This window comes from Phyllopteryx taeniolatus, chromosome 13 (genome assembly GCF_024500385.1).
Source record: "Phyllopteryx taeniolatus isolate TA_2022b chromosome 13, UOR_Ptae_1.2, whole genome shotgun sequence".
In the NCBI taxonomy this organism is placed as follows: domain Eukaryota; kingdom Metazoa; phylum Chordata; class Actinopteri; order Syngnathiformes; family Syngnathidae; genus Phyllopteryx; species Phyllopteryx taeniolatus.
The window spans coordinates 15,165,599-15,193,596 of NC_084514.1; the positions used below are offsets into that span (position 1 = coordinate 15,165,599).

At 43.2% G+C, this 27,998-nt stretch overlaps 2 protein-coding genes across 6 annotated transcripts; one reads left to right on the forward strand and one right to left on the reverse strand.

Annotated features, from left to right (window-relative positions):
* The first annotated feature begins 22 nt into the window (after positions 1-22).
* Positions 23-22,730, forward strand: LOC133487507 (TOG array regulator of axonemal microtubules protein 1-like). Of its 3 annotated transcripts, none has more exons than XM_061794181.1 (23): positions 23-149; positions 1,236-2,396; positions 7,056-7,122; positions 7,494-7,622; positions 8,555-8,812; positions 8,897-9,174; positions 9,329-9,552; positions 11,764-11,864; positions 12,715-12,879; positions 12,942-13,007; positions 13,172-13,323; positions 13,396-13,543; positions 13,655-13,888; positions 15,652-15,775; positions 15,976-16,081; positions 16,595-16,830; positions 16,921-17,079; positions 17,225-17,351; positions 17,442-17,557; positions 17,802-17,985; positions 18,073-18,292; positions 18,371-18,457; positions 21,567-22,730. In XM_061794181.1, exons 2-23 carry the CDS (start codon positions 1,362-1,364, stop codon positions 21,824-21,826), a joined length of 4,476 nt encoding a protein of 1,491 aa, XP_061650165.1. In that variant the 5' UTR covers positions 23-149; positions 1,236-1,361; the 3' UTR covers positions 21,827-22,730. The 3 variants fall into 3 exon arrangements, with proteins under 3 accessions (XP_061650165.1, XP_061650164.1, XP_061650167.1); XM_061794180.1 differs by having other exon boundaries at positions 29-414; XM_061794183.1 differs by having other exon boundaries at positions 29-414; positions 8,636-8,812.
* ccdc28b (coiled-coil domain containing 28B) lies at positions 22,701-27,965 on the reverse strand. 3 transcript variants are annotated; one of them, XM_061794225.1, is made up of 6 exons: positions 27,789-27,960; positions 26,103-26,370; positions 25,588-25,757; positions 25,277-25,431; positions 23,813-23,835; positions 22,701-23,742 (listed from the first exon to the last, which is right to left on the reverse strand). In XM_061794225.1, the coding sequence occupies exons 2-6, from the start codon at positions 26,336-26,338 to the stop codon at positions 23,688-23,690; spliced, it is 639 nt and encodes a 212-aa protein (XP_061650209.1). In that variant the 5' UTR covers positions 26,339-26,370; positions 27,789-27,960; the 3' UTR covers positions 22,701-23,687. The 3 variants fall into 3 exon arrangements, with proteins under 3 accessions (XP_061650209.1, XP_061650208.1, XP_061650210.1); XM_061794224.1 differs by having other exon boundaries at positions 22,701-23,835; positions 27,789-27,965; XM_061794226.1 differs by lacking the exon at positions 23,813-23,835 and having other exon boundaries at positions 27,789-27,961.
* Positions 27,966-27,998: the final 33 nt, after the last annotated feature.

The following is a 27,998-nucleotide window of genomic DNA, read 5'->3' on the forward strand; positions in this document are numbered from 1 at the left end:
GTATTTGTTTCTGCTACATGTGAATGTTTCGTTTCACTTCCCAATGACGTGCCGTGGTAGCGCGCACGAGCTCGCCGCTCGCAGCTCGCGTCACCATGGAAGCGCTCAGTTTGCGACCTGCATACGCCATTTTGCTTCCCGGTGATTCGGTGTGTGCGGCTGTGCCCATGTATGCATGTGTATGTGCGTGCTAACGTGTTTAAGTGTGTGTGCGCGTGGGCGCCTGTCGGTGACTATACCTCCGTAGCTTCCGAACGTTTCACACCACACACGACCAGCTAAAGAGGCAATATGTTCACGCTTAGACGAGAATAGCAGCCCGCTCCGCACCCTGCCATGGGAACGCGGACGACGTGACGTTTAATAGTCTCGACGAACGCCGTCGAAGTCTAAAGAACCGCGAGGCACTATAAGGTCTGTCTTCTTATTGCTTTCTCGTAACTTTGCTAGCTCAAGTAAGCCGAGTAGCGAGCTAGCTTAACCGTGCACGCAATGTTATTAACACCAGCAACGCTTCAATCTATTGACTTTATCTTCTTTTCGGCGGCGGAGGCTCTTGTTTGTTAAAAGTCAACTGAAGCCACTGATAAAAACCCGTTGACGCCTAACACAAGGGGTTTTAGTGCGTGTGCTGCTGTAGACGACATTTCTTAATACGTTGACATGTTACATTAGAAGGGAATCGCGTACATCGTGGGATGTTGTCTGACCCAGAACCATGCTGTTGAGTGGGAAACAGCCACAAGTGGTTGAATGTACAAGTTAAGTGCATTGTGTCCTACAATGCTAACGTGAATAACTGTTGCACATTTTGACAACAGTGCTTCTGTCTTCATGATTTCTGTTATTATGTTCAAATCCAGGCTTACTGTGTGGAGATGGACGTTCTCCCTTTTTTTTGCGTGGGTTTTCTCAGGGTTTTGTGGCTTCCTCCCACATTCCAAAAAAACATGCATGTTAAGTTAATTGAAGACTAAATTGTCCATAGGTGTAAATGTGAATACAACTGGTTGTTAGTCTATATGCTCCCTGCGATTGACTGGCGACCAGTTGTACACTGCCTATCAGACATGAGATAGGCTCTAGCTCACATTCGACCCTACTGAGAATAAGTGGTATTGAAAGTGGACAGATTCATTGATGATCTGTTTCTTGGCCGTCTGAGTATGCTTATCCAATTTGATGATGCAAATCCAAATCCTATGTCATTGCTAATATCTTTGTTACCTTCACAGCAAAGTGGCTCCCCATCATCAACCACTCAGGATGAAAGCCAGCGGGAGCGAAGAGGAATATAATCATCCTCACAAGATTGCGCGCAATTCTTCTCATGTTTGACCACATCCATTGTATCGACAATAATGATTCTTGGAATAATCTCCCAGGAGTTATACCAGCAACTTCTGGACCCAAAAAATTACCAGAATCGCACAAATGGGGTAGAAGAGCTCAAGCGAATCCTCTCGGAAGTGGACTTGAAATGGGTCCCTTCTGACAGTATTGAAGAGTTCATCAATTTTCTTCCCAGACTTCTGGATGACAATAATTTTAAAGTATTGTATGGCACCTTACAAGTTTTAAACTTGCTTATTCAGAAATTAGATGCAAGTTTTCAACAATATATCAAACAGATAATTTTGGTGGCCGTCAAGGCTTTAGGTGACACTCGTACCATCGCCAGAAATGAATACATGAACATGTTTCATCGGATGATGAAAACTGTTCCTCCGCAACAAGTTATAGATCTTGTTATTTGTAACTTGAAACACAAGAATTCCAGAGTCCGGGAGGATGTTCTTAACATCATTATTGCAGCTATGCTCACTCATCCGAGGAAAGAGTTCAACATCCCCAAGCTTTGTTTTGAAGTTGCACCATATCTGGCAGACAGTAAAAGAAAGGTCCGCCACGCTGCCCTTGAGGTGTTTGCAGTTTTTGATTTCTGCTTGGATACAGGGAAAAAACAGCCTCTCACGAAAGCTGTGGACATGATTGAGCTCAATGAGGATGCAGAGGGTCTTATGGCAGCTGTACAGGCCAGACGAGCAAGACACGTCCTCCCCAAACTTTCACCAGAGGGTGTGGTTGAGTACGCTCTGGTGGTGCCTAAATCAGGGCTGCACTGCTCCCCACAGGCTTGTTGTTCAGGAGCTGATCTGGACTGGGTGATGAATGGAGGACGGATCAGCAGTGCGACTAGTCACCGAACTGAACCGGACTGTGAGCGACTGTATAACTATGGCAGCTTAGGATCCCTCACTGATGAGCTTCCCTCTCAAAGGAGGATTGTCAGTGCAGGTAAAGGGAAGAACAAACTACCTTGGGAGACGTTGAGCTATTCATCGACTGAAAATAACCATCAGTGCCGCTCCCCAAGTGGAAAGTGCTCCGAGCAGGTGAGGTCAGACTACTTGCAACGCTATTGCTTTTATTCTATTAGTACGTTTTCAACATATACTGTATTGTATTCGTTAGTGGTTTGTGCTCATAATGGCAGTGGACTTTAAATTCTAGAAAATAATGATGGAGTAGACATATTTTTGGTGAATATTATAACTAGTGATGTTAATGTTTTATGTAATTTTAGTGACTTCTTATTTTGTTTAGCATTTCTATTTTCTAGTTATAACAACATAGGCCATACCTACACAAGTAGTACCTTATTAAAACAATACCATTTAATGCTGTTTATAAATAGTTATTTTTTATTATTTATTAAATTAATATGGAAGGCAATTGAGGTTAACATGTTGGCATGGCCCTGGACAACCATTACCTTTTCTCACATGGCCCCTTTGAAGAATTACCGGTAATAGAATCTATGGTCGTCCCACTTTTCCTTTTAGCTATCACTCGGTGTATCATTATAATTTTTTTTGTCGATTACAAATTTTACGACTTAAGGAGTCTCGACCTGAGAGGTTCCACTGTATCATTGAAGAGTTTCTGCATTTTATTGCATTTTCGGGGGTTGAAATCCAACAAATTCAGGTGTTTGCAGCAGAGAGTTCATTTCAGTCAACATTAATGCGAGATTTGAAACCTATGGTGTGTATATATAACATTTGATGTGGTATTTATTTATTTATTTATTTGTGCATGATTTGAAGTTGATTCTTTTGATAGATATGTTGTCATTGGATTATTAGAGACACAGAGCACTTGAGCAAGGGGGAAAACTACAGTAAGTCTCAAGATTGCTGATTACCATGGGGTGTTGACTCATTTTCTTATTTTTGTTACAAGAGGGCTTCCAATATATTTAAAAACCAGCCCAACACAATGCATGCACTAACAGCAGTACTATCAGACACATTCTACACATGATGTTCATGGATCAGGATGGGTGGTTTGTTTCAGGTGGTTTTAATTGACAAAATTCTGTTCTGGGAACTGTTGCCTAGTATTGAAGTGTTCATGTGCATTTCAGAGCCTTCTGTTTACCCCATCGTCTGTTTCCCAGCAACCCCATTATTGCAGAGCACCTCTTATGAGTGTGCGTGGCTGTGCCACTGTGTGTATAGGGCACTTACAGTTGGTAATATCACAAGGTTAGACTTGAAAAACATGGCTTATTTAGCGCTCAAGTGTTGACTTCAAGTGCTGCAGTGCTATCAAGCAGTCCTGCGGGCAGTGCAGTACCTAACCCAAGCTTGGCCAACTTTTCATAAGAGCGAGCTGAAAGATGCAAAATGCTCTCATTACTCTCTCTGTGCTTTAGTTGCCTAAATTAAGGTTTCACAGCTTGCACATAGGAAAGCAACTAAAAACAAGAGACCTCATGTCCAGTATGCTGTTTCTCTTTGCATAATACAGTGAATTAAGGCTGGGTGATTAATTGAAATTTAATTGTGATTTTGGATTCTCACGATCATACAAACGTTATAGAATAAAACAAATTAATCTGCAGCGGCGCGGGTTGTGTATGCAAGTTCCTGTGTTATAAATACACCCTGAATGCACCCTGTGTTGCTTGCAGCAAGCATGTGATGTATGTTCTTCTGCACTACCTGATTGTGCTTTAAGCTGTTTATTGACACCCCAGTTGAAGCTTACAGTAGAAGTAAAACTAAACTCACAACAAAAGTAATTACACACAGTGTACATTTAAATACAAGAGACACATCACACACAAAATCGGCAGCATAATGCTAACAGTGAATGGAAAAAAGCTATTGAACCTGGCGTGTTTGATTGAGAACTTGCCCAGCTGTTTATTTCGGATACAGAAGATGAGGACTTTGATGGATTTGTGGATGAGGATTGATAAAAAAAAATAACGTGAGTACATTGTTTTAATACTTCAATAAAGTACAACCGAACTCAGTTTTGCTCCCGCTGCCTTTTTAAAAACATTGTTTTAGCTTGCATGCATGCTACCGTATGTTTTAAGCGAGCATATGTTTTACCATACCTGCGCCCAATAATACGGTGCGCCTTATGTATGTGTTAAATACAGAAATAGACCCCGTAACTGAGACTGCGCCTTTTAATACGGTGCGCCCTATGGTCGTGAAAATACGGTACACACTGATGTTGGACAAGAAGGCCTGGTTCTCAGTCTCCTCTCTAATTCATCCAAAAGTATTCTATACGGTTCAAGTCAGGATTGTGCAGGCCAGTCAAGTTCATCCATATCAAATTCTCTCAGGAGAAGTTTCATCATGCAACAATACAATGACCCAAAATACGCTGCCAACACAACAAAGGACTTCATCAAGGGGGGAAAAGTAGAAGGTCTTGGACTGGCCAAGTCAATCACCAGACCTTAACCCAATAGAGCCTGCATTTTACCTCCTGAAGAGGAGACTTAAGGGAGAAAGCCCCAGAAATAAACAAGAACTGAAAGAGGCTGCAGTAAGCATTTCAAATGAAGAATGCAACAGTCTGGTGAAGTCAATGGGTCGCAGGCTTGATGCAGTTATTGCAAATAAGGGTTATGCCACCAAATATAAAATGTTATGTACCTAGTTAATTTAATCATGTCTGTTCCAATACGTTTGCTCACTTGAAAAGTGGATGGGTTCAAATAAAAGATACTCGGTCCTGAGTTGTTTAACCCATCTAGATGTAAATACCATGAAATAAAAGCTGGAATTCTGATCTGAAACCCAAATGTATTCTGTATACAACAAAAACAAAGAAATTGACCTTGCCTTTCCAATACTTTTGGAGGGGACTATATAATCAAGTTCATTATTCGTGATTTCAGTATCAATCAAAATAATCGTGATTATTATTTTTTTCCATAATTGCCCAGCCCAACAGTGAATACGAAAAGTCGACACACCTGTTCCAATTCCAGGTTTCTGGGACATTAAAAAAAAATTAGAGCAGGATAAATCATTTCATAATTTTTTATGAGTTTTTAGCCCCGCTCAACGAAAATCAAGCCAGCTGAGATGGTGAAAAAAGAGTTTTAAGTGCTATCTCAACAATTAGGTACTAAATTGTTCTCAGTCTCACGCTTCAAGCACTTACCTTCAAACATATGTCATGTATCTCGGAACAAAACCTGTAAATGACTTGGGCTCATCTTTAAGTTAAGGTCTGATTTGTCCAAAAGTCATAACCAATATTCTTGACACGGAGCACTTTAAACACCAACACTTGTCATTAAGTTACCTATCTTGTGGAATTGTGCTTCAAATTAAGAACTTAATGTTGACCAGATTGTTAACCATTGAGCAACCATTATTGCTTTAGAAAAAAAAAAGGCAGAATTTTTTATTTTTTTTTATTTTGGGTAAGTGAACCTGTAAAACTGATGTTGAATACGATGTTCTGGAAGGAGCTGGACGAAGTAGTTCCCAGACAGAGACAGAGTAGGGATTGGTGCAGATTGTAATGGACATATTTGTGAAGGAAACAGGGGTGATGAAGAAGTAATGGGTAAGTACGGCATCCAGGAAAGGAACTTGGAGGGAAAGATGGTGGTAGACACTTTTTTCCAGAAGAGGCAGGAACTGAGGGTGACCTATAAGAGCAGAGGTAGAAGCACGCAGGTGGATTACATTTTGTGTAGACGATGTAATCTAAAGGAGGTTACCTACTGTAAGATGGTGGTAGGGGAGAGTGTGGCTAGACAGCATAGGATGGTGGTGTGTAAGATGACTCTGGTGGTGGGGAGGAAGATTAAGAAGACAAAGGCAGAGCAGAGAACCATGTGGTGGAAGGTGAGAAGGGAAGAGTGTTGTGCAGCTTTCCGGGAAGAGGTGAGACGCTCTCTCGGTGGACAGGAGGAGCTTCCAGAAGACTGGACCATGACAGCCAAGGTGATCAGAGAGACAGGCAGAAGAGTACTTGGTGTATTTTCTAGTAGGAAACGGACGAAGGGAAGAGAATAATACAAGGAAAGGGGTTAGCTAAGAAAAAGTGGGACACTGAGAGGACTGAGGAGAGAGAAATATATTGAGATGCGACGTAGGGCAAAGGTAGAGGTGGCAAAGGCCAAACAAGAGGCATATGATGACATGTATGCCAGGTCGGACATTAAAGAAGGAGAAAATGATCTATACAGGTTGGCAAGACAGGGGGATAGAGATGGGAAGGATCTGCAGCAGGTTAGGGTGATTAAGGATAAGGACGGAAATGTGTTGACTGGTGCCAGTAGTGTGCTGGATAGATGGAAAGAATATGTTAAGAAGTTGATGAAAGAGGAAAATGAGAGAGAAGGAAGAGTAGAAGATGAAGACTTGTGAAACCAGTATCTCGGTTGTTTATTTTTACCTCACGTCTCTAAAAGATTTATTTTCAACTGAGTTGTACAGGTTAAGTCACATTAACACATTCACTGCCATTGACGGCTTTAGAAGTCAAATATCCATGTTAACTGGGAAGGCTGGCAGTGAATGAGTTAATGGTGAGAAAAGTTTTCAAATAGGTTATCTAGATCTCATTTTTTAATTAAAACAAAACTTTTTATATCCACTGTAGCAGATAATTCACTAAAAGGCCACATTTATGCGTCATTTTGTTTAGGCTGGTGGATAGAATTACACTAAATAACCCCTTGCCTCTTGCAATTAATCCAAAACCCATCTGTCTTTCCACAGGTGACCATTGAAGAAGTTGTTCCGCTGACCAGGAAATTGAGTCCAGAGACCTACATACCCACTTTTAGTACGTGCCAATCCATCTATCTCTCACACTCACATTAATCTGAGGTGACAAGTACATTTGAATGCTTGCCATGGTCAACTTCAAATGGCACACATTAGAGCCACATGGAATTGGATAAGCATGTTGAGTCAAAGGAGTCACAGGGCCACGTGTAAAAGAAAGCCCTGAAATCTGTGTGGTTGAAAATTAGCCTGGAAAATACAAAAGGTACTCGACAGCTTGCGAAGAAGCAAGTTATGAATGATAAGAGTTCACAGATGATAATAGAAAACAGTTTTTACTTTTCCAGGTTGGCTAATGCCATGTTTGATGCTAGCAGACTATTCTGAAATACTGTGAATTTAGAAAAATAAACTGTACTTTGTCTCAAGGTTCTACAGAACCACAGACACCCCAAACATCCAGGAGGAGGATATCTCCAGCCCGGCTTAGAAGAAGCGGAAGCCTCAACATAGACCCTGACATCTTTAAAACTACAAACTTCACTGAGTCGGATAGTGGTAAGGACCCTTTGTCAAAATATGTTTTTACATTTATTTCAAACCCAGGGGAACTTCATGCTGAAAGCTTTCTGTCTGTGTTTTGTATGTTTGTACGTGCACAAATAACAATTTGCAATGCAGTGTCTGCCTTTTTTTTTTTTTTTTCTTTTGAACTGGTCATGCAAACACGTTTTTTTTTTTTTTTTTTTTTTTTTTTTATATATATACAGTTTGCAATCAATGGACCAAATTTGTGGCAATAGTATGCCATTGAAAACATTGATTCTGAAACGCAACTCTTTTTCAGACAAACCTGTCGAATTGTACTCATTTATGGTGAGCACTGTATTTATTCAACACAAAATGTACTATATATTATTTGAGTTATCACTTATTGTGGGGCATAAATGCCCCTGTCGCTGTTATTAATAAGGTATTACCACCATTCATCCTTTTTTTCATTCATTTTCCGTACCGCTTATCCTCAGTAGGGTTGCGGGCGTGCTGGAGCCTATCCCAGCTATCTTCGGGCGAGAGGTGGGGTACACCCTGAACTGGTCGCCAGCCAATCGCAGGGCACATATAAACAAAGAACCATTCACACTCACATTTACACCTACGGGCAATTTAGAGTCTTCAATTAACCTACAATGCTACAATGCATGTTTTTGGGATGTGGGAGGAAAGCGGAGTACCCGGAGAAACCCTGCGCAGGCACGGGAGGAACATGCAAAGTCCACACAGACGAGGCTGGATTTGAACCAGCGTCCTCAGAACTGTGAGGCAGATGTGCTAATCAGTCGTCCACCTTGCCGGCAGTTATTATTTGAATTATCACTTTTTGTGGGGGGATATGTGCCCCCTGTCACTGTTATTAATAAGGTATTACCACTATACTGTGTTTGTCATTTTTCTTGAATGTCCTAATGTGTGAAAAATTTATTTTGCAGTGTTATCCAAAGGACACATTCTCTCAAGGAACCCCAGTGTTGAGCGCACACTTTCTCTTCCCTCTAACCACACTACACCAGGCTCCTTTCTGCTGCCTTCCTACCCTCTGGCTGCACTCCCAGGAGGCGTTCTCACTCCAACCCTATCCCGTCGCCATGCCGACTCATCCCTTTCTATGTCCAACACCTGGCCCAACAAGCGAGAGAACAGCCCTCACCAGCGAGACACCAGCTCCTGGGGGGACACAGCAGTCAAAGGCAAGGGTCAACTCGTCAGTTTAATGTAAAATTAGCTGGCTCTCGATTTTGTAGTAATGAATTTTCTAACCTCACCTACACCAGGGGACCTCTCTAGCAGATGCTCTCCAAGGCCAATCCGTGCAACCCTAAAGAGTTCTTCGTCAACATCGTCATTCCGCCGAGCCCTGAACAGCAGCAGGACAGCCCTCTCCATTTCACCAGTTATTCCTTCAGGAGAGCAATTTTATAACAATGACCAGAGGACTAATGCAGCCAGCAGTCCCCAGAATCAACATCTAGAGAAGAACCTTCAACTAGAGCCTGTGGGTGCCAACACAACAAAGGATACTCAAGAGGAGGAGCCTCTGGACATGCAGGAGGTTAACAGCTTTTCTATTTACATGCCTGGATTCTGTATCAATTCTGTAAACCCAAAGTCTTCAGTAAATGGGGTCTTCAGACGTGTGATGTATTTGAAATTAATGTCATTTGTTCCCCTTCCTGTTTATATTTTCCTCTTTGATTTGTTTACAGATGTTCAACTCGTTGCGTTCGTTGCGCAACAGTGCTGCTAAGAAGAGGGCGAAAGTGAGCCTAAGCAGTTCAGACCCAGACCAGGACAGCCCAGATTCTGCTGTAAGATTACCCATGGGTCAAGACCTACTGGTCCAAGCCTCTCCCATTCTTACCAGCTCAACCAGTGAGAGTGGTTTTTCCAGTTTGAGTCCCACCACCTCCTTTGTCTTTGGCATCAAAAGGTAAATAGACATTGATTTTATCACCTTTGACCTTTTCTTGAACACCCAATTTGCAAGCTCGCATCAATCAGTGGTCTTGTTTCTTATTGGGAGCCAGGAGTACAGCTCAGTGTTATGGCACTAGGGCTGCGCAATTAATCAAATTTTAATCATGATCACAAATTTGGGTGCCACAATTAAAATAACCTGATTTTCAGCGATTTTTACATTTGAAATGCAGGCGTTGGTGCAAATGAAGCCCTTTCTCATCCAGTAGTGAGCCAACCACCAGCGGGCGAATGCATAGTTAAGGCTTCATTAAGGTGACCAAACAATCAAGCGGCGCCAAGCTGATCCTGTAGCAGGAGCCTCAGTCACTGGAATGACACGAGCGAGTGATGCCAAAGGAAGAAAGTGGGGGTGCTGCCCACTTTCCCCCTGGTTCCACCTGCTCTGGTTGCAAATCAGACGTGCACCACGATCAGGGTGAATTTTGGACCATTCGTCTTTACAAATCTGTTCAGCAAGATCCCTGGGATGTGTGGTGTTCTTGATGTCATGCCACAGCATCTCAATGGGGTTGCGGTCAGGACTTAAACTGGGCCATTCTAGAGCATGTATTTTTTTTTCTTCTGAACTCATTCTGTTGTTTATTTACTTCTATGTTTTGGATCATTGTCCTGTTGCAACACCCATCCTCTTTTGAGCTTAAACTGTTAGACAAATGGCTTTAAGTTCTGCCCTGATCTAGCAAAGCATGCCCATACCATGATGCTCCCTCTGTATTGCTTCTCAGTTGGGATTGTGCTGTGCCATTTTTGCTCCACAGATGGTGTTGTGTGTTCCTCCCAAACAATTCAACTTTTGTTTCATCTGTCCACAGAACATTTTGCCAATATTGCTGTGGAACATCCAAGTCCGTTAAGCAAACTTCAAACGTGGAGCAATGTTTTTTTAAGACAGCAGTGGCGTCCTCCTTGGTGTTCTCCCATGAAACCTATTCTTGTTTATTGTTTGACATATGTTAGATTTGTCAACAGAGGCATGTGCCAGCGATTTTTCTAAGTCTTCAGCTGACACTCTTGGGTTCTTTTTTACCTCATTGAGCATTCTGTGCTGTGCTCTTTCAGTCATCTTTTCCTTGGAAGAGAAGCCACAGGGCTGAACTTTGTCCATTTGTAGACAATTTGTCTAACAGTGGACTGATTAAAATAAAGACTTTTAGAGATACTTTTGTAACCTTTTCTAGCTTTATAGTTAAGTCCTGACCTCAACCCGATTGAGATGCTTTGGCATGACCTCAAGAGAGCTATTCACACCAGAAGTCCCAGGAATCTTGCTGAACTGCAACGGTTTTGTGAAGAAGAATGGTCTAAAATTCATCCTGATCATTATGCATGTCTGATCTGCAACTACAGGGAATGTTTGGTTGAGGTTTATTGCTACCAAAGGAGGGTCAACCAGGTATTAAATCCAAGGGTTCACTCACCTTTTCGTCCTTGTCCTATGAATGTTTACATCTTATTTTCAATAAAAATATTAAAACATACATTTTTTTTGTGTGGTATTAGTATAAACAGACTGTTTATTCTTGTGATTTAGATGATCAGACTACATTTTATGACCAATTTATGCAGAAATGTAAGAAATTCCGAAGGCTCCACATACTTTTTCCTCCCACTGCAGTAACAGGGTTCAGTGTATGTTGACAATTTCAGAGCATAATTGCTACTTACTAAGTAGTATTTAAACTATGTCTTTGATAAAACAATGTGTTAACAATACAAGATTTTAAAAAAATCATACCAACAAAAGTTGATTTCAAACTTATTTTATATTTTATTTGTAATGTAAGTTGTTCATAAAGAGGGAGGGACAGAAGAGAAGAAGCCATTTTAGAGGGTGTTCAAGAACAATTTGTTGTTTTAAACAGAATTTACTTTACTACAGCTGCAATTACAGTTCTATATATACACTATAATTTACACAAGAGGTGCATGTTTCTGTAGTTTGTTAATTATTTGAAATTTAATGGGGACAGAAAATGTTCTCCATTTCTGGAATGACCTAGGTAGATATATTTGTTAATTCTTGCGAATTTGAGGGGGAAACTCAAGCATAGAGAAAACCTACCATTGATTTATTGCAAAGGATTTCGGTATATTTTAGCCAGGTGGCAATTGTAAATTTGTAAGAATGCAAGTTATATTAACATTTCATACCTGTTAACAGTTCTGGAAGCATGGCCTCCCCAGGAGTGAAGACTCGTATTGTAAGAGTGCCTTCTGCAAACCTACAGTCTTCTGTATCCATGGACTTCAGCAGCCTTCCAGGTAAGAACTAGTTGTAATGGTTTAGTCAGGGATGGGCAACTGGTGCCCCACAGGCTGCGTGTGGCCTGCACCTGCACTCAGAGTGGCCCCTCAAGTTAATTTTTGAAAATTATAAAAATGTTTCACTAATCAGTTTTAAGTTGTAATAACACAATTCACCATTATATAAACAGATAAGTGCTTGGAAGCACTTCCACTGGGCCTTCTCCATCAGAGAATGGAAGAAAGTGTTTATGTTCAGCAAATTCCGAGCACCCAGGGACAACAGCACACTTCTGGGCTGCTCCATGTGTGTTGTAAACCATAACATTGGTGCTAATCTTATCAGCATGTCTAGCTTTTCTTATCATGTATGCTAGCATTTAGGTCGCTGACATTCGTTATTTAATTGTTTTACGTGACCGTTTTAAAGTAAACTACAGCTGGAAGTGACAAACAACTTGAAGCAAGAACGTTTTGCCTTTTGTCTGGAGAATGCTTCACTGTCTGTTACTATTCACAGTACAGTTCTGATTGGTGGAATGATGCACGCAGTGCATGCTTAGTACCCAAGTTCGTTTGCCCCCTACATCACAGGACTTTGTGATGTGACTATCACGCATGCATGCATCGCAATAACCATGATCAGACAATATATCATGCAGCTCTACTATGATGTACATAGGTTCAATAAAAAAAAAAAGACAACTACACATTTTTTTCCATATTTAAAATGCCATTTTCATATCTCGTTAGGAAGTGCGCAGTCCTGTGTGGTCCCCTCCATCATTTTACTTGCCCATCCCTGAGTCAGATGCATATGTGGTTTGCATTCAATTTATTATGCCCTTTTTAATGTTATGCCTCAAAGAACTATCCCAGAGGAATGAATTGTCATCTGAGGTGGGTGTTGTCGGGCTGAGAGTCACTTATTCCAATGGAACAATCAGAACCAGTGAAGAGGCCACAGTACCTTCTCCTCTATTGGTCAAACCAATGTTGACCGACTCATTCAGAGCTGTGAAGTCTACAAAAGGTAAGCCGTGGGAGAAATAAAATGATAGTTTTCAGGGCTACAGAGATATTTCTTTTTTTTAGGATCTCGAAGCAATGGAAGCAGGAATTCGCCAGCCACAGACATGCCCGAAGGAGTCTTTGGAAGAGGTGGGTGTGGCCGATCATTAGTTTTGCTCCTTTACTCAACAGAATATTGCTTTCTTTTTGTTTTGTTTTTTTGTTGCTTTCAATTCCAAATTTACATTACAGTTCAACTTCAAGCATCACTAATTTCTACAACAGAATGCAAATCTCCCCCAAATGTGTCTTAGGCGTGTTTGGTACAGCAGTGTCCTCCCCTTGTTCGGATTTGGCCTCACTGGAGCAGGGTGATACAGTGGCCAAACCCACCCCTGATCTCTCAGGGGGCATCCCTGATATCTCTGGTGATCACAGAGGGCGTCACGACCCATTTCCAGATGAGGTAACATTTGGCCCCATTTTTTTTGTGTCTGTCTTTGTCACAGCAGCGCCTGATGTGTATTTCTATGGGTAGGTGATGAATGCAAGGTCCATCCGGGATAAGATCCAGCTGCAGCATCTGGATCAGCCCGAGGTGCAGTCCAGTCAAAGGGACAAGATTCGGCACCGTGTCAGACAGATGCTCTCTGACTCACCCAGTGAAGAGAATATAAACATTAAAGGTGTGGCATATCTGAACAGTGTGACTGTCAATCAAAACTGAGCATTATAATTTTCATAAAGGCATAATTTTCCATATAGTCTTGTCATATTGATGATGATCTCTGTTTTAGATCTGCATCTGAACTGTAGCCCAATCAGTTGTATAGAAGACCTCACCTCGGACGAGTCACCTGTTAGCCTTACCAGCTCGGTCAGTCCACCAGGGCCTCAGAGCCCTGTCAAGTGCCTCACTCCACCCCATCAACCAAGTCCCCCCACAGTGCCTCCCAATCCTCACAATCTGTCCCGTATAAGGAGGGCGCACAGCCTCAGCAGAACGCGCCCCTCGCTGTCCCACAGCTCAGGTCAGTGGGGTATCAACATGCAAAAAATAAAATACACTCACGGGCCACGACGTTACACGACAGTACAGCGCTTCATAATGAGCCACACATTTTTAATGGGAGATAGCAGTCCAGTCAAGCACTTGCACTCTTTTGCAAAGAAGCCACGCTGTTGTAATGCGTGCAGAATGTGGCTTGGCATTGTCTCGCTGAAAAAATCAGGGACCTCCCTGAAAAATATGCTGCGTGGATGGCAGCATATGTTGCGCCAAAACCTGTATGTACCTTTCTGCATGAGTGGTGCCTTCACAGAAATGCAAGTTACTCATGTCATGGGTGCTAATACACCCCCTTATCATATAAAATGCTGGCTTTTCAACTTTGTGCTGATAACTGTCTGGATGATCCTTCTCCTCTTTGTCCCGGAGGACACAACGTCCATGATTTCCAAAAACAATTTGAAATGTGGACTTGTCAGACCACAGAACACTTTTTCACTTTGTGCCAGTCCATCTGAGATGAGTTCGGGCCCAGAGAAGCCGGGGGTATTTCTGGGTGTTGTTACTATACAGCTTTCACTTTGCATGGTGGAGTTTTAACTTACATTTGTGGATGCAGCGACAAACTGTGTTAACTGATAATGGTTTCCTGAAGTGTTCTTGAGCCCACATGACAATATCCTAAACACATCCTTAACACAATGACGTTTTTGCATTTTTTTGTTGTTGCATTTTTTAATGCGGTGCCGCCTGAGTTTCCCGTGCCTTTGTAGCTCACACATCCGCTATCCACCTCCATGCTTCACAGTAGGAATGGTGTACCTTTCATCATCATCATAGGCCTTGTTGACTCCTCTCCAAATGTAACGTTTATGGTTGTGGCCAAAAAGTTCGATTTTGGTCTCATCACTCCAAATGATTTTGTTCCAGAAGTTTTGAGGCTTGTCTCTGTCCTGTTTGGCATATTGGAAGCGTGTTTTTTGTTTTTGTTTTGTGGCATTGGCGTAGTATGGCTTTCTTCTAGCAACTTGACGATGCAGCCCATTTTTCTTCAAGTGCCTCCTCATTGTGCATCTTGAAACATCCACACCACTTTTTTTTTCCAGAGAGTCCTGTATTTTAGCTGAAGTCATCTGTGGGTTTTTCTTTGCATCGAAGAATTTTCCTGGCCGTTGATCCTGGGGGATCAAAGGTCACGGGCATTAAGTGTTGGTTTTCAGCCTTGCCGCTTACGTGCAGAGATTTCTGCAGATTTTTTTGAATCTTTTGATGATATTAGGGACCATAGATGATGACTGTTTGGCTATTTGCTCATGCAGTTGTTCACAAAGTGGTGAACCTCGCCCCATCCTTGCTTGAGCCTTTCGGGGATGCTCTGTTTATACCCAATCATGACACTCACCTGGTTCCAATTAACCTGTTCACCTGTGGAATATTCCGAACAGGGTATTTCTTTTTAATAAAATGTTTTTATTTTATTTTTTAGCATTCCTCAACTTTCCCAGTCTTCTGTTGCCCTTGTCCCAGCTTTTTGGGAATGTATTGCAGGCTTCAAATTCAAAATGAGAGAATAGTTGCAAAAAAAAAAAAAAAAACAACATATCAGTTTGAACATTCAATATTTTGTCTTTGTAGTATAGTAAATTGAATATAGGTTAAAGGATTCGCGAATCATTTTATTCAGTTTTATTTGTTTTAGACAATGTTCTTTGTGTACATCACCACACACACTCACCGCTTGTTTTGAGCCTGATAGGCATAACAGAAGAGACCTTTTGTCCTTAGACGAGCTGTCCCCTGTTACTGCGGGCCACAAGAAAAATGTCTCTCAGCCTCCAGATCTGTGTCCCTTTTCCAAACCGGACCTTGCACTGTTGCAGAGCTTCGAACTCCTGAGTTCAACGCACTGGTGAGGAACATGGCTTCAAAGAAAAGTCCTTCCCATTGCATAGATAACTCAAATACATGGAGTAAAGAATCATATTTATCGTAATAAATCCTGCAATGCATGTGTAAACACTGTTGACATCACATTTAATACCAATAGTCCTTTTGAAAAAAAAAATGTTTGACACTATGAATGACTGCCAACACTGTTCTGCTTTTAAGGGAGAAGAAGATTGAAGGCCTTACATTCCTGCGCGCTCTGGCCCAGTACCACTCTGACACACTCCAGTGCAGGCTTCGTGATGTCTGCCTGTCTCTCATTCAAGAGGTAACAGCAGTTTGTAATCAGCAAGTGGAACTTCCGAGGTTGAACATAGGCCTCATGTCCACTTCTGATTTGTTTGTACAGTATTTTGGAAACAAATAAGGATGATATCAACCAAAAATACAAATAAGTTATCCACTGCTAAACATAAAAATAAGAAAACATGCATGGTTCCACTGGCCATTACCAGTGAAGTTTCACTGCCTATGAGACAACTTTGTGTAAGTTTTTCATGTACATTTGCATCTGAAAAAGTTTGAAATCTTAAAAAACGGTTGGAGTTTCATTTTTTTCTTAATTATTGAGGTATGTCTTCTATAGAACCTTGGTTGAGGCAAAACAAAGCAAAACACAATGACTCCATTGATACTTTCTGAGCTGAAGTCTCTTGTGACGACATATAGTTTAAAACTCTAAACTTTCAGGCAATCTTTTGGGTCAAATTCCAAATTGTGCGACCTTCACAGATGTTCAGCTTTGTTGTTGTTCTATAAGTATGTAAATCTCCTAATTCAGGTGAAGAACCTCAGGTCAGGTGTGTCCAGGACTGCCGTGTGTACTCTTGGCGACCTTTACATGCACCTGCAGAAGGCAATGGACCAGGAGCTGGAGGGGACTGTTAAAGCTTTGCTACACAAGGCGGGGGAGAGTAACGCCTTTATTAGGCAGGATGTTGATGCTGCTTTAGACAGCATGGTGCAGCACTGCACTCCCACCCGAGGCATTCATGCTTTACTCTCTGGGGGACTAAGGTCACTATGCTTTTAACACACACAGTAATGCTGTTCCTCAAAACCTGGAATGGAGATATTAAAACAATCAGCTTTCCTGTCTGCTGACAGTCATCTCAATGGACTGGTGAGGAAGTGCGGTGCCCAACACTTGGCAAATTTGGTGGAAAAAGTCGGAGCGGCTCGGCTCCTTTCTGGAGGTAAAGATCTAACCGAAAGAATCTTGCCTGCAATCACCAAGCTGTCACAAGACTCCTCACAGGAAGCAAGGTATGCCTTATGACGTTTAGGTCTCCTTAGGCACGCAAAGTGTTCTAACTTGTGACCTTACATTAATGCTGTTTCTTGCCCCCGAAACCATGTACATGTCTCAAGATCAGGAATTGACAAAGACTTTTGATTGTTTAACCTTTAGATACTATGGCCGCCGAATGCTGCTGTCCCTGTCCTGCCACCCAGACTTTGAGAAGATCCTTGAAAGAACGATCCCCTCCAAAGACCTGCAGACTACAAGAGACACCATCTTAACGCTCAAGACAAAGGTACAATTGTCCTGCCTTCAAAACAACATTGGTCTTTTTATTTGAGTCTTAACCTCGTTTATTTTTGGGGGGGTGGGGGGTGGTTGTTAGGGGCTTGGCGAGATGCCTCAGGACACCCAGTCAGCCAGAGGCAGACGCTCCCTCCCAGGCAGCGGTACAGTCCGAGCCTTGTCCCTCACCAGAGAGCCACTCAACCACCCTGTCAGGTATGCGTGTGTTACTACTAACCAATAGAAAAAAAAGATAAAATGCACATAAATACACTGTAAGGACCTAAGTTCTTCTGGACAACACACCTAAAGGTAATAATGCTGGCCGAAAGCATAGAACTGTCCAAAATGATTTACATCAATGAAGATTAAGGAGACGTCTAGTTTTGTACATATAGTGTACGATTAAAGGCAAAGCTGACAGTAATATATCGTTTAATATATTCTGTGTCCTTTACAGAACGTCCAACAGTAATTACAGCAACAGATCTCAGACACAGAGTATAGCAGACAAGAATGAATACATCAAGCACATAACAGGCCTTCTGGGCTCCAAGGACTTCCGAGAGAGAATCAAGGGAATGGACCAGCTCGTGGCTGACTGCCAGTACAACCCCAACATTGTCATCCAGAATATATTCCCAGTATGGCTAAATCTCAATTTAACCACCTAAATGTTCCGTTGTATGTCAAAGTAGAGAGACTTTGACCCCAACTCTTTTTGTTTTCAGGTTTTTGATGCGCTCAAGGCCAGGCTGCAGGAGTGCAACAGCAAGGTCAACCAGTACGCTCTTGAGTCGCTGCAGAAAATCATCCCCTTGATGAGGGACAACTTGTCTCAAGTGGTCAACATTCTAGTCCCTGCTATTGTGGACAATCATCTCAACTCTAGAAACAACGCCATCTACTCTGCTGCTATTGGAACCATTGACGCACTTATCTTCAACCTTGGTATGAACCCAAAGCCCTTGAATATTTTTATTTGGTTTACCCTCTCGAGTTAACCCTAATGTTTCATCTCATTGCCAGATAACAGTCTCCTTCTTCAGCCTTTCTGCACTAAGGCTCAGTTTGCAAGCGGCAAAGCCAAGGTGGATCTTGTTGAGAAAGTTGCAGGTGAATCTGTTTGCTAGCTTTGTTTTTATTTTTTCCGCAGAATGTTGCTAATATGAGGACCGCGTTGCTCCATTTGTCGCTAGTCGCTTTTGTTTTTTTAAATAGTCGCTGGAGGGGTCGTAAATGCTGATGTTGGCAACACTGAAGACGCAAGTCGTTGCTGCAAATCACTTGTGCCATGCACACTTGTGCATATCAAAATAAATGCACATCATTCAAAATACAAGCATGGCATCGTTGCAGAGAATCTGAACGGGCCAGATGCTCAGGGAAAAAATACATTTCACTGTGGCATCAATGGAACAGTCCCGGGTCACCGGGGCCACCCTCTGGAGCCAGGCCTGGCGGTGGGGCTCGAAGGCGAGCGTCTGGTGGCCGGCCCTGGCCGGGCACAGCCCGAAAGGGTAACGTGGGTCCCCCTTCCCACGGGCTCACCACCTGTGGGAGGGGCCATAGGGGTCAGGTGCAGTGTGAGCTGGGCGGTGGCCGAAGGCGGGGACCTTGGCGATCCGATTCCCTGGTACAGAAGCTGGCTCTAGGGACGTGGAATGTCACGTCTCTGGCAGGGAAGGAAGGCGAGGGACATAGAGTCCGAGTGGACCTTGTCCCGCGCCTCTATTGCCGAGATCGGCCGACCGGAGCTGTGGCCGTAAGGTAGTCGGTGCCTGTCGTGGTGGCAATCCCCGAACCCGTTGGTGGACACCAGCGGTGAGGGATGCCGTCAAGCTGAAGGAGGAGTCCTATCGGCCTTTTTGGCCTGTGGGACTCCTGAGGCAGCTGATGGGTACCGGGTGGCCAAACTGAATGTGGCTTTGGTGGTCGCTGAGGCAAAAACCCGGGCGTGGGAGGAGTTCAGTGAGGCCATGGAGAACGACTTCCAGGCAGCTTCGAGGAAATTCTGGTCCACCATCCGGCGTCTTAGGAGGGGGAAGCAGTGCACCATCAACACTGTGTTTAGTGGGGATGGGGCGCTGCTGACCTCGACTCGGGACGTTGTGAGTCGGTGGAGATAATACTTCGAAGACCTCCTCAATTCCACCGACACGCCTTCCCATGAGGAAGCAAAGTCTGGGGTCTCTAAGCCGGGCTCTCTGGGGTTGAGGTCACTGAGGTGGTTAAAAAGCTCCTCGGTGGCAAGGCCCCGGGGGTGGATGAGATTCCCCCGGAGTTCCTAAAGGCTCTGCATGTTGTAGGGCTATCCTGGTTGACACGCCTCTGCAACATCGCGTGGACATCGGGGACAGTGCCTCTGGATTGGCAGACTGGGGGGGGAGGGACCACCGGAGGGTGTGTTCCAACTACAGGGGGATCACACTTCTCAGCCTCCCTGGTAAGGTCTATTCAGCGGTGCTGGAGAGGAGGGACCGTCGGGAAGTCGAATCTCAGATTCAGGAGGAGCAGTGTGGTTTTCATCCTGGCTGTGGAACAATGGACCAGCTCTTCACCCTCAGCAGGGTCCTGGAGTGTACATGGGAGTTCGCCCAACCAGTCTACATCTGTTTTGTGGACTTGGAGAAAAGGCGTTCGACCGTGTCCCTCGTGGAGTCCTGTGGGGGACCACCTGATACGGGCTGTTCAGAGTCAGAGTTTGGTCCGCATTGCCGGCAGTAAGTCAGACTCGTTTGCGGTGAGGGTTAGACGAGGCTGCTTTTTGTCACCGATTCTGTTCATAACTTTTATGGACAAAATTTCTAGGCACAGCCGTGGCATAGAGGGGGTCCGGTTTGGTGGCCTCAGGATTGCATCTCTGCATTTTGCAGATGATGTGGTTCTGTTGGCTTCATCAAGCCGTGACCTCCAACTCTCACTGGAGTGGTTAGCAGCCATGTGTGAAGCGGCTGGGGTGAAAATCAGCACCTCCAAATCTGAGACCATGGTCCTCAGTCGGATAAGGGTGGAGTGCCCTCTCCGGGTCGGGGATGAGATCCTGCCCCAAGTGGAAGAGTTCAAGTATCTTGGGGTCTTATCACGAGTGAGGGAAGAATGGAACGGGAGATCGACAGGCCGATCGGTGCAGCGTCTGCAGTGATGCTGACTTTGTATCGATCCGTTGTGGTAAAGAAGGAGCTAAACCGAAAGGCGAAGCTCTCGATTTACCGGTCGATCTACGTTCCCTACCCTCACCTATGGTCACGAGCTGTGAGTCGTGACCGAAAGAGCAAGATCGCGGATCCAAGTGGCCGAAATGAGTTTCCTCCGCAGGGTGTCCGGGCTCTCCCTTAGAGAGAGGGTGTGAAGCTCGGTCATCCGGGAGGATCTCAGAGTAGAGCCTCTGCTCCTCTGCATTGAGAGGAGTCAGATGAGGTGGCTCGGGCATCTGTTTAGGATGCCTTCTGGACGCCTCCCTGGTGAGGTGTTCCGGGCTCGTCCCCGGACACGCTGGAGAGACTACGTCTCTCTGCTCGCCTGGGAACGCCTCGGGATCCCCTCGGAAGAGCTGGAGAAAGTGGTTGGGGAGAGGGAAGTCTGGGCTTCCCTGGTGAGACTGCTGCCCCCTGACCCGACCTAGGATAAGCAGAAGACGATGGATGGATGGATGGAACAGTCCACCCTCAGAATCATAATAGCACAACTGTTATTATTTTTATATTAAAAGATGGACTAACACACCCAATATGTACAGTGAAAGACATATGTTTACAGTGCACCCCTGCATACTCGCGGTTCGGCACCTGATTGAGTCACCTATTTGCAGATTTTTTTTTTGCCTCTTTTGGGGGGAACCAACCCCGAAAACACTTACTGCCAGTTTATCCCCCCTTTTCAATATTATTTTGAGGTTTAAAAAATATATAATTTATAACGGCCATCAATTATCTGTGGATATTTGCTATTCGCGGTCCAGCCCAGTCCCTTTCCCCCGTGAATAGCTGGGTTCCACTGCATATGCATAATATTTCAATTTTACACAGAATCTAGAAAGAATATGAAGATGATAAAAATGTGCTATGTAAATTTGTGACAAAAGCAGTGATTTGAGACGGTGGAAACTTGTACCCGAGGTGTATGCTTCTAAGCAGCAAATATTTTGTCTCACCAGTACAATTCTTTAGGAGAAAAAGAGGGCGAGAGTGTCGGGTTCTATTCCATTTCTTCTTTCTACTTCCAGATCTTGTGAGCGAGCTGTACCCTCGCAAGCCGCAAATGGTGGAGCAGAAAGCGCTGCCTTTGCTGTGGCACCTCCTCGGCACGTCGAGCCACAGCGGCACCGTGCACGGGCGCGGGGGCAGCGTGCGTGCCGCCACCGCCAACCTGTGCCAAGCTCTGAGCGCCCACATGGGGCCCAACCTCAGCGAGTGTGCCGCATCCCAGTCGGCCAACGTCCACAAAGGCTTAAACGAGGTTCTGAGGAACGCATCCAAAAGATAAAGCGCATTCTGAGCCGTTGGAGAAGAACATACAGACACGACACTGACCTTACTTGAAGACATAGAGATGTTCGCCATTTCTTAGTGCCTGCACTTTTATCCCAACGAAGAGAAAAGTCCTCCAAAGACGAAGAACTTTTACTCTTTTCTCAGTGATACTTCTTCCTCTGGTACAGAAACTCGGACTATTGCAACATCCTAACATCAGGTCCTACTCCCTCCCACACAATGCTCTCTTTGCACATTGACAAGGTAGCTTTCATGATGATGAACACAACATCGGCATATGAATCAGTCATCGCTTTACTTCATGCGCTGAACACGAACTACAGATGACAAATCAGAGAGCCATTTGCGGAATGTAAAGTTAAAATGCACAAAAAAGGACGAAGACAGGGATCTGAAAGATGTATCGTATTTTTGCGGAGTCATAAAATGTCTTGTGATATTTTTTTAATGTGTTTTACGTGGCTGAGTCGTGAAAGGAGATTTACAAGATATTTCTGTACAGCTGGTATGTATTTGCACAGTATTAGCTTCTGTAATCATAAGCCGTACGATGGTTCAGTCAACAATTTTATCTGCCGTGCAACGCTTTGAAATCTTGATGTGCCGCAGACTTTTTTGCTTGTTTGCATGACCATTTTTATGAAACGAGGCACACCATTGTTAATAGTTGGCTAACTGTGTATTGATGCCTTCATCAAGGTTGGCTAAGGAAAAGGAGTTTGGGCTTTGCTCCCGTTGTTGCCTGAGAAACACAAGGTAGAGATGGAGGATTTTCAGTACAGTGCCAGTCTTCAAGTAGCCTTTTAACATATTCTATTGTTAAATTATATTCATCTTGTTTGTGAACAATGACAAAGACATTGATATATAAATATAAAGTGTTTTATTTCTGTAAATTGAACTTTCGTGTGCCTTTTTCACAAAGTATGCATACTATCCAACCACTTCATTTGATACAGTGCCATTTACCATTGTAAACTAATCAGCAGTGATACAGTATAGCATTGTAAAAGTACAATATTTAATTTACAGTACGTAGCTTGGGTATTGGCTCATTAAATCATGTTAATCTTGCTTGTGGGTATCCAGTACATGTTTAAAATAGGTAACCGATCCATAGTTTTTGGTGGGTATTAGATTTAATTTTTTTTTTTTACATAGCCTGGTTTTGCAAGTTATGTTATCCAGCACAATGAAGGGTGAGTGCAATCCCAAATGTGTTTATTAATAGATTCACAAGAGACAAAAAAAGAATTGGTTGGGCTGAGGGCCTGTGCCAGCAATAACTTTAAATTGCCTGTCAGGGAACACACATCGAGCAAAAACTCACCCTTTAAATGATCTAAAACTGTGGGAGTAGCTGCCATTTTATATTTCCATATATATATATAGACACAGTATATATAAAGACAGTACAGAGAAAATGACATTTGTCCATTGTTATTTTAACTGGAAATGTGTATTACAAACCTTGAACATGTTACTGAAGCACATCAATTGTGCATTTGGATCTTCCGGTGAAGATTGTCTTCTATTGAAATTTTATTACATCCCATTCAAAATATTAGCAAAGATGAAGTGTCTGACTAAACCATAATGTGGTTTTCAAAGGTAATGTGACACCATAAAAAAAAAAAAAAAATGTCCTTTTTGTTTGCAAAATGGATTCAATCATTAGTCATCTTCATATCATTTCTCATGGTGAGTTTGGTATCGTGTTTTGTTCCCGCACCTTCAATGACTTAATGGGAAGAGTACAGCTCTTGTGTAACATGATGTGTCCATCATGTTACTATGGCGACCGCATGGCCTATGTCGTCTGGGATTTTATGGCCTCTCAACACCTCACTTCGTCAGGGAGCAGATGTCTTGGACAGGTCCTGGTTCTCAGCCAAGTGGAGCTTTTGTCTGAATATGCACATTAAAGATTACCACAAACATTATAGTTATTTCAGAATTAAGTACATGAAAAGGATACATTGAGGTGCTGAGCTCCTCCAGCTACAGGATGAAGAGGAAAGACAAAGTTAGACGTAGAAGTGGGAAAGTGAACCTGACACTGAGCCTTAATGATTCATTTGTTTGCTTGTCAATATTTCCATCTAATGCCTTTCATCAAGGCGGGCTCACGTTCCGGCAAAGGGAGGGACAAGGGATTGCTAGAATCTTGTTCTGGCCTGATTAAATATTTCATGGGTTTTTCCATGATGGCTAATTAACTGCGTCAGTAGCCCAATTGTTGTTTTTCCCTCATCCTTGTTTGACAATTTCCGAGAGCATGATTTAACCGCTCGTTTTTCAGCACAACCTGTGCGTTCAAACATTTAACTCGGAGTAAAGCAAAATGAAATGGTCTCGCAAACAGAGAAGTGTTATTAAGAAGTCTACCAAAATTGAATGATTTAAAAAAAAAAAAATTAAGTGGATGGAAAAATGGATGGAATATAAATAAAATAAATAAATCAGCAAATATATAAATAAGGCTTCAAAATCGTGAAAAATCAAGGTGTTGTCACAGTGGACGCTGTGGGTATGTCAGCTAAATGCCCCGCACAACTGCCAATCAAATACCTCATAGATGAGCTGCAAAAATGGATGATACCTCATCCAGAATCTTTCTTATGCCTACACATACAGTAACCACTTGCTTAAAGCCTCCAGTGGCTGGAATGCATCTTAAGGGCTCGTGGGGCTTTTTCACCTTTCTCACCGTGACGTGTCGGCACTCACTGCCAACAATGAGGCGCTCTCAAGCCGCCGCACCAGTGCAAAGCCCCGGTTCACATTCTGGCTGTCAAGCTCCACTTATTTTTTTCCCCCTCCTGGCGCTTCTGCCTTTGTTGCCATGCCACAACCGACGACGAGGCGCTCTTAAGCAGCTACGCAAGCGGACTATCCGAAGGTAAGATGCATTTTTTTTTAAAAAACAAATGAATGAATTTACTTTACAGAGTCTTTAAACTGGCACCGAATCCCTATTAAAATAGTAGTAACGCTATTAAATGTCAGTTATCAGTGCAGTTTTGGGGATTTAGAAATGTTTGGATACAGTTCAGTTTGCGCACCGCGCAACATGTTTAGCTCAGCACACCACTGAAGATTGTACCAAAGAGTGTGTAGAATTGTCTCTTATTTTGTCAGACATTGAGCACTGACTGGACCTAACTGCCGTTCAGACTCCGAAATGTACTTGACTACAAATAAAGTAGTATTGGATTTATACTGTAAGTTATACACAATACCTGTTTTGATAACATGGCACAACAAACCATTTAAAGTGCCTCTGCTTAACCCCAAATAAAGTTCAGATGTTCTCGTAGGCTTTCCCTCACATAATATCAGCCCTCTGAGTTCAACCATCACTACAATGTGGCCGCCGTGAAAATGAGCCTTGATTATAGAATATAATGAAACCGAGGGCCGACTGTGGTCGGTTGCTTACGTTGCAGAGCAGGTGCTCCAGGTTGCGGTCGGAGGCGCACTTCCTCTGGTCCTCGGAAAGCTCCTCCACGTGGCTGTCCATGCTGAAGTGAAGTCGCGCCAGCTTCTCCTGCATCTCGCGCACGTGCTCCAGTTGCTCGAAGGAGCACACCTTGCCTACGCCACACACACACACACACACACACACACAGAGCCGTGGTGACGTACTTGTCATGTATTCAGGGGGCAGATTCCTGAGCACTTCCCGAGAAGCAGACATTTGAACTGTGATGAGAAGCAGTTCTTAGAAGCTCCTCCTGAAATTCATCTTACCAAAAGCCTGCAGTTTCCCCGAGTGGAAGTCATTGAGAAGGTTCAAGAGGCCTCCTTCCATCTCTCTCACATCAGACACGTCGGTAAGAAAGGAGTGCTGCAGCGGGGAGGACTGCACTACTTTACTGGGTCCTGCAGGCTGGGGGGGCCTGGGCCTCTCCTTGTGGGCCCTGGAACAGTCACAAAAACTACAAATATATATCTATATTCCACAGGGCATCCTTCAATTGTTTATGATTTACCATAAAGGTTGTTTAAAAACCAATAAGGCCAGCAACACCATTTGGATTTGCCTTCTTCCAAGAGCTGTTAATTGAACTTGTTGTTTATCATAGTGGTTACTAGAATGGTTGTGCCTTTTGGCTTTTCCAACAGCGACTCACTGGAGAGAGCATGAGCTGAGATTTAAACCCAGGACTTCTGGACTGTGAGGCAGATGTGCTGACCGCTAGCACACCGTGCGGCAGTCCATCTCGTCACAGATACAAAAGGGACGTTTGTGCTTCTACATTTACCTGGTCGTCTTGGGTGGAGCCACCACGCCCGCGAACACCTCTTTGGCCTGTCCCGCCGCCCCTGCGGACCTTTTGTACTTGCCTCGGTTTTTAGGGGACGGGGGCTGCGGCAGGCCGAGAGAGAAGGTGGCGCTTTTGCTGGCAGGCAGGACCGAGAGCTTGCGTGGGTTGATGGGAGGAGGCGGGGGCTGCGGGAGGGACACTTTGGGGCTCCGCTTCTTGCGCTTGTCCTCCATCGTCTACAATTTGTTGTCTTCTTCCCGTGGATCTGTGCAGAAAGTCGGCAAGCCCGTTTAGTGCATGACCATCCATCCATCCAGCCAGCCACTATCACACTCACATTTGCACCAATTGACAAGTCAGAGCTAGTATCAAACTGAAGGCCCAGGGGCCAGATCTGGCACCTCAAAATTGTTTTTTTTTTTGTGGCCCACGAAAGCAAATAGTATGTCCATTCATCTTTCTTGCTTCATGTATTTGTTCTTTTCTTTTGTTATTATTATTATTATTATAAATTATTCTGTTGAGAATATACACAGTAAAGTTGTTGTTGGAAATATATCATAATTAAATGCAGGGGTAATTGTGTACAAAGGGACATTTTAAAAAATACAACTCTATTCTCATAATATTACATCTTTTATTCTGTCAAAGATGCCTTAGTATTGATATTGATGAGACTGTATTTCTGTGATGATACTCATTTTTCATCATCAGAAAAAAATTTAATCAAAAATCTACTTTATTCATTCAGGGATGTCAGATTTTTATGATGATACATCCAAATAATTAAACATGCTTTATTGCAAATTATTTTGCTTACCACCGAGGGACCTCAGTTTAAGAACCATGCATATTAAAAAAAAAAAAAAAAACCTTTAGAACAAAAAGAAAATCTTGTCCCATTTTGTCCCCTCGTGATGCAGTGCAGTTCGACACTCGATAGTGCAAACCACAATCACAATTGAAAAAAATACATATTTTGAATACATCTCTGACAGTGTAACTCAAAAGTGAGCATTATTATCTTTGAAAGGGCAAATTGTTTTCATTCATACCAGTACATATTGCGTAGGTGTAAGGAAGTCTGAACCAAATCTAACATAACAACATGCGACATGACTATTTTGAAAATGTCATTATTTTAATTGGTGGCCTGAGAAATCAATAGTCTGCATTTCGACCGAGGTTTTGCAGATCAGGAGTTACATAACACAAGCATTTAACAATGCGATGCTGTTTGGACAACCAAAACACTCATTGTGTTCAGTCACCGTCAAAACCTGTAGAAATAATATTAACATACAATTATTATTTTTTTTCCCTGTCAGTCGGCAGCCATGTTTAACGTGGCTCCTAACATCAGAGTATTTTATTATTAGACACATTAATGCTATTACGATGTCGCCACTTCATCCAATTAGAATAACAAATCAGTACTAATAGCGGTTATCGCCTGGATTTAACCATCCAAAGTGGACACACGGAAACAAAAACAAAAAAATCCTAATCTGCTTTGTGATCCAGACTTTTAACACACATTAGAAACTCAAATTTAAAAATAACCAAATAATTCAATGGTCTTTGTTTTCGTTAAATACATCGATTACAACAAAAAAAAACACACAAAAAAAACGCGTCTGGGGAAAACATAATCGTCTCCAGAAGAAACAAAATGACACTTACCGAATCAGTTCCGCACCAGGAAGTGTAATGGTCGCAACATCACATTTCCCCGTCTGTCATTGTCCACATTGAAAGGGGGTCGACAGAAGATGAATGCAGCCTGGAAGCATCCGTGGAGGAAATGTTGAAAGGTTGAAGCGCGGCTGCAGCCCCGAGCCCACTTAAAGGGACAGTGCGCCTTTAAGCAGGGCTCACTGGAACCTGCGACTC

Coding starts and splice junctions, on each gene's coding strand:
- LOC133487507 (XM_061794181.1), top strand. CDS start 1,362: ATGATTCTTGGAATAATCTCCCAGGAGTTATACCAGCAACTTCTGGAC. Junction 11,865..12,714: donor GGACTTCAGCAGCCTTCCAG/GTAAGAACTAGT, acceptor TATGCCTCAAAG/AACTATCCCAGAGGAATGAA. Junction 13,889..15,651: donor CTCGCTGTCCCACAGCTCAG/GTCAGTGGGGTA, acceptor TTTTGTCCTTAG/ACGAGCTGTCCCCTGTTACT.
- ccdc28b (XM_061794224.1), bottom strand. CDS start 26,338: ATGGAGGACAAGCGCAAGAAGCGGAGCCCCAAAGTGTCCCTCCCGCAG. Junction 25,758..26,102: donor GCTCCACCCAAGACGACCAG/GTAAATGTAGAA, acceptor TGACTGTTCCAG/GGCCCACAAGGAGAGGCCCA. Junction 23,836..25,276: donor TGGAGCACCTGCTCTGCAAC/GTAAGCAACCGA, acceptor TTCATCCTGTAG/CTGGAGGAGCTCAGCACCTC.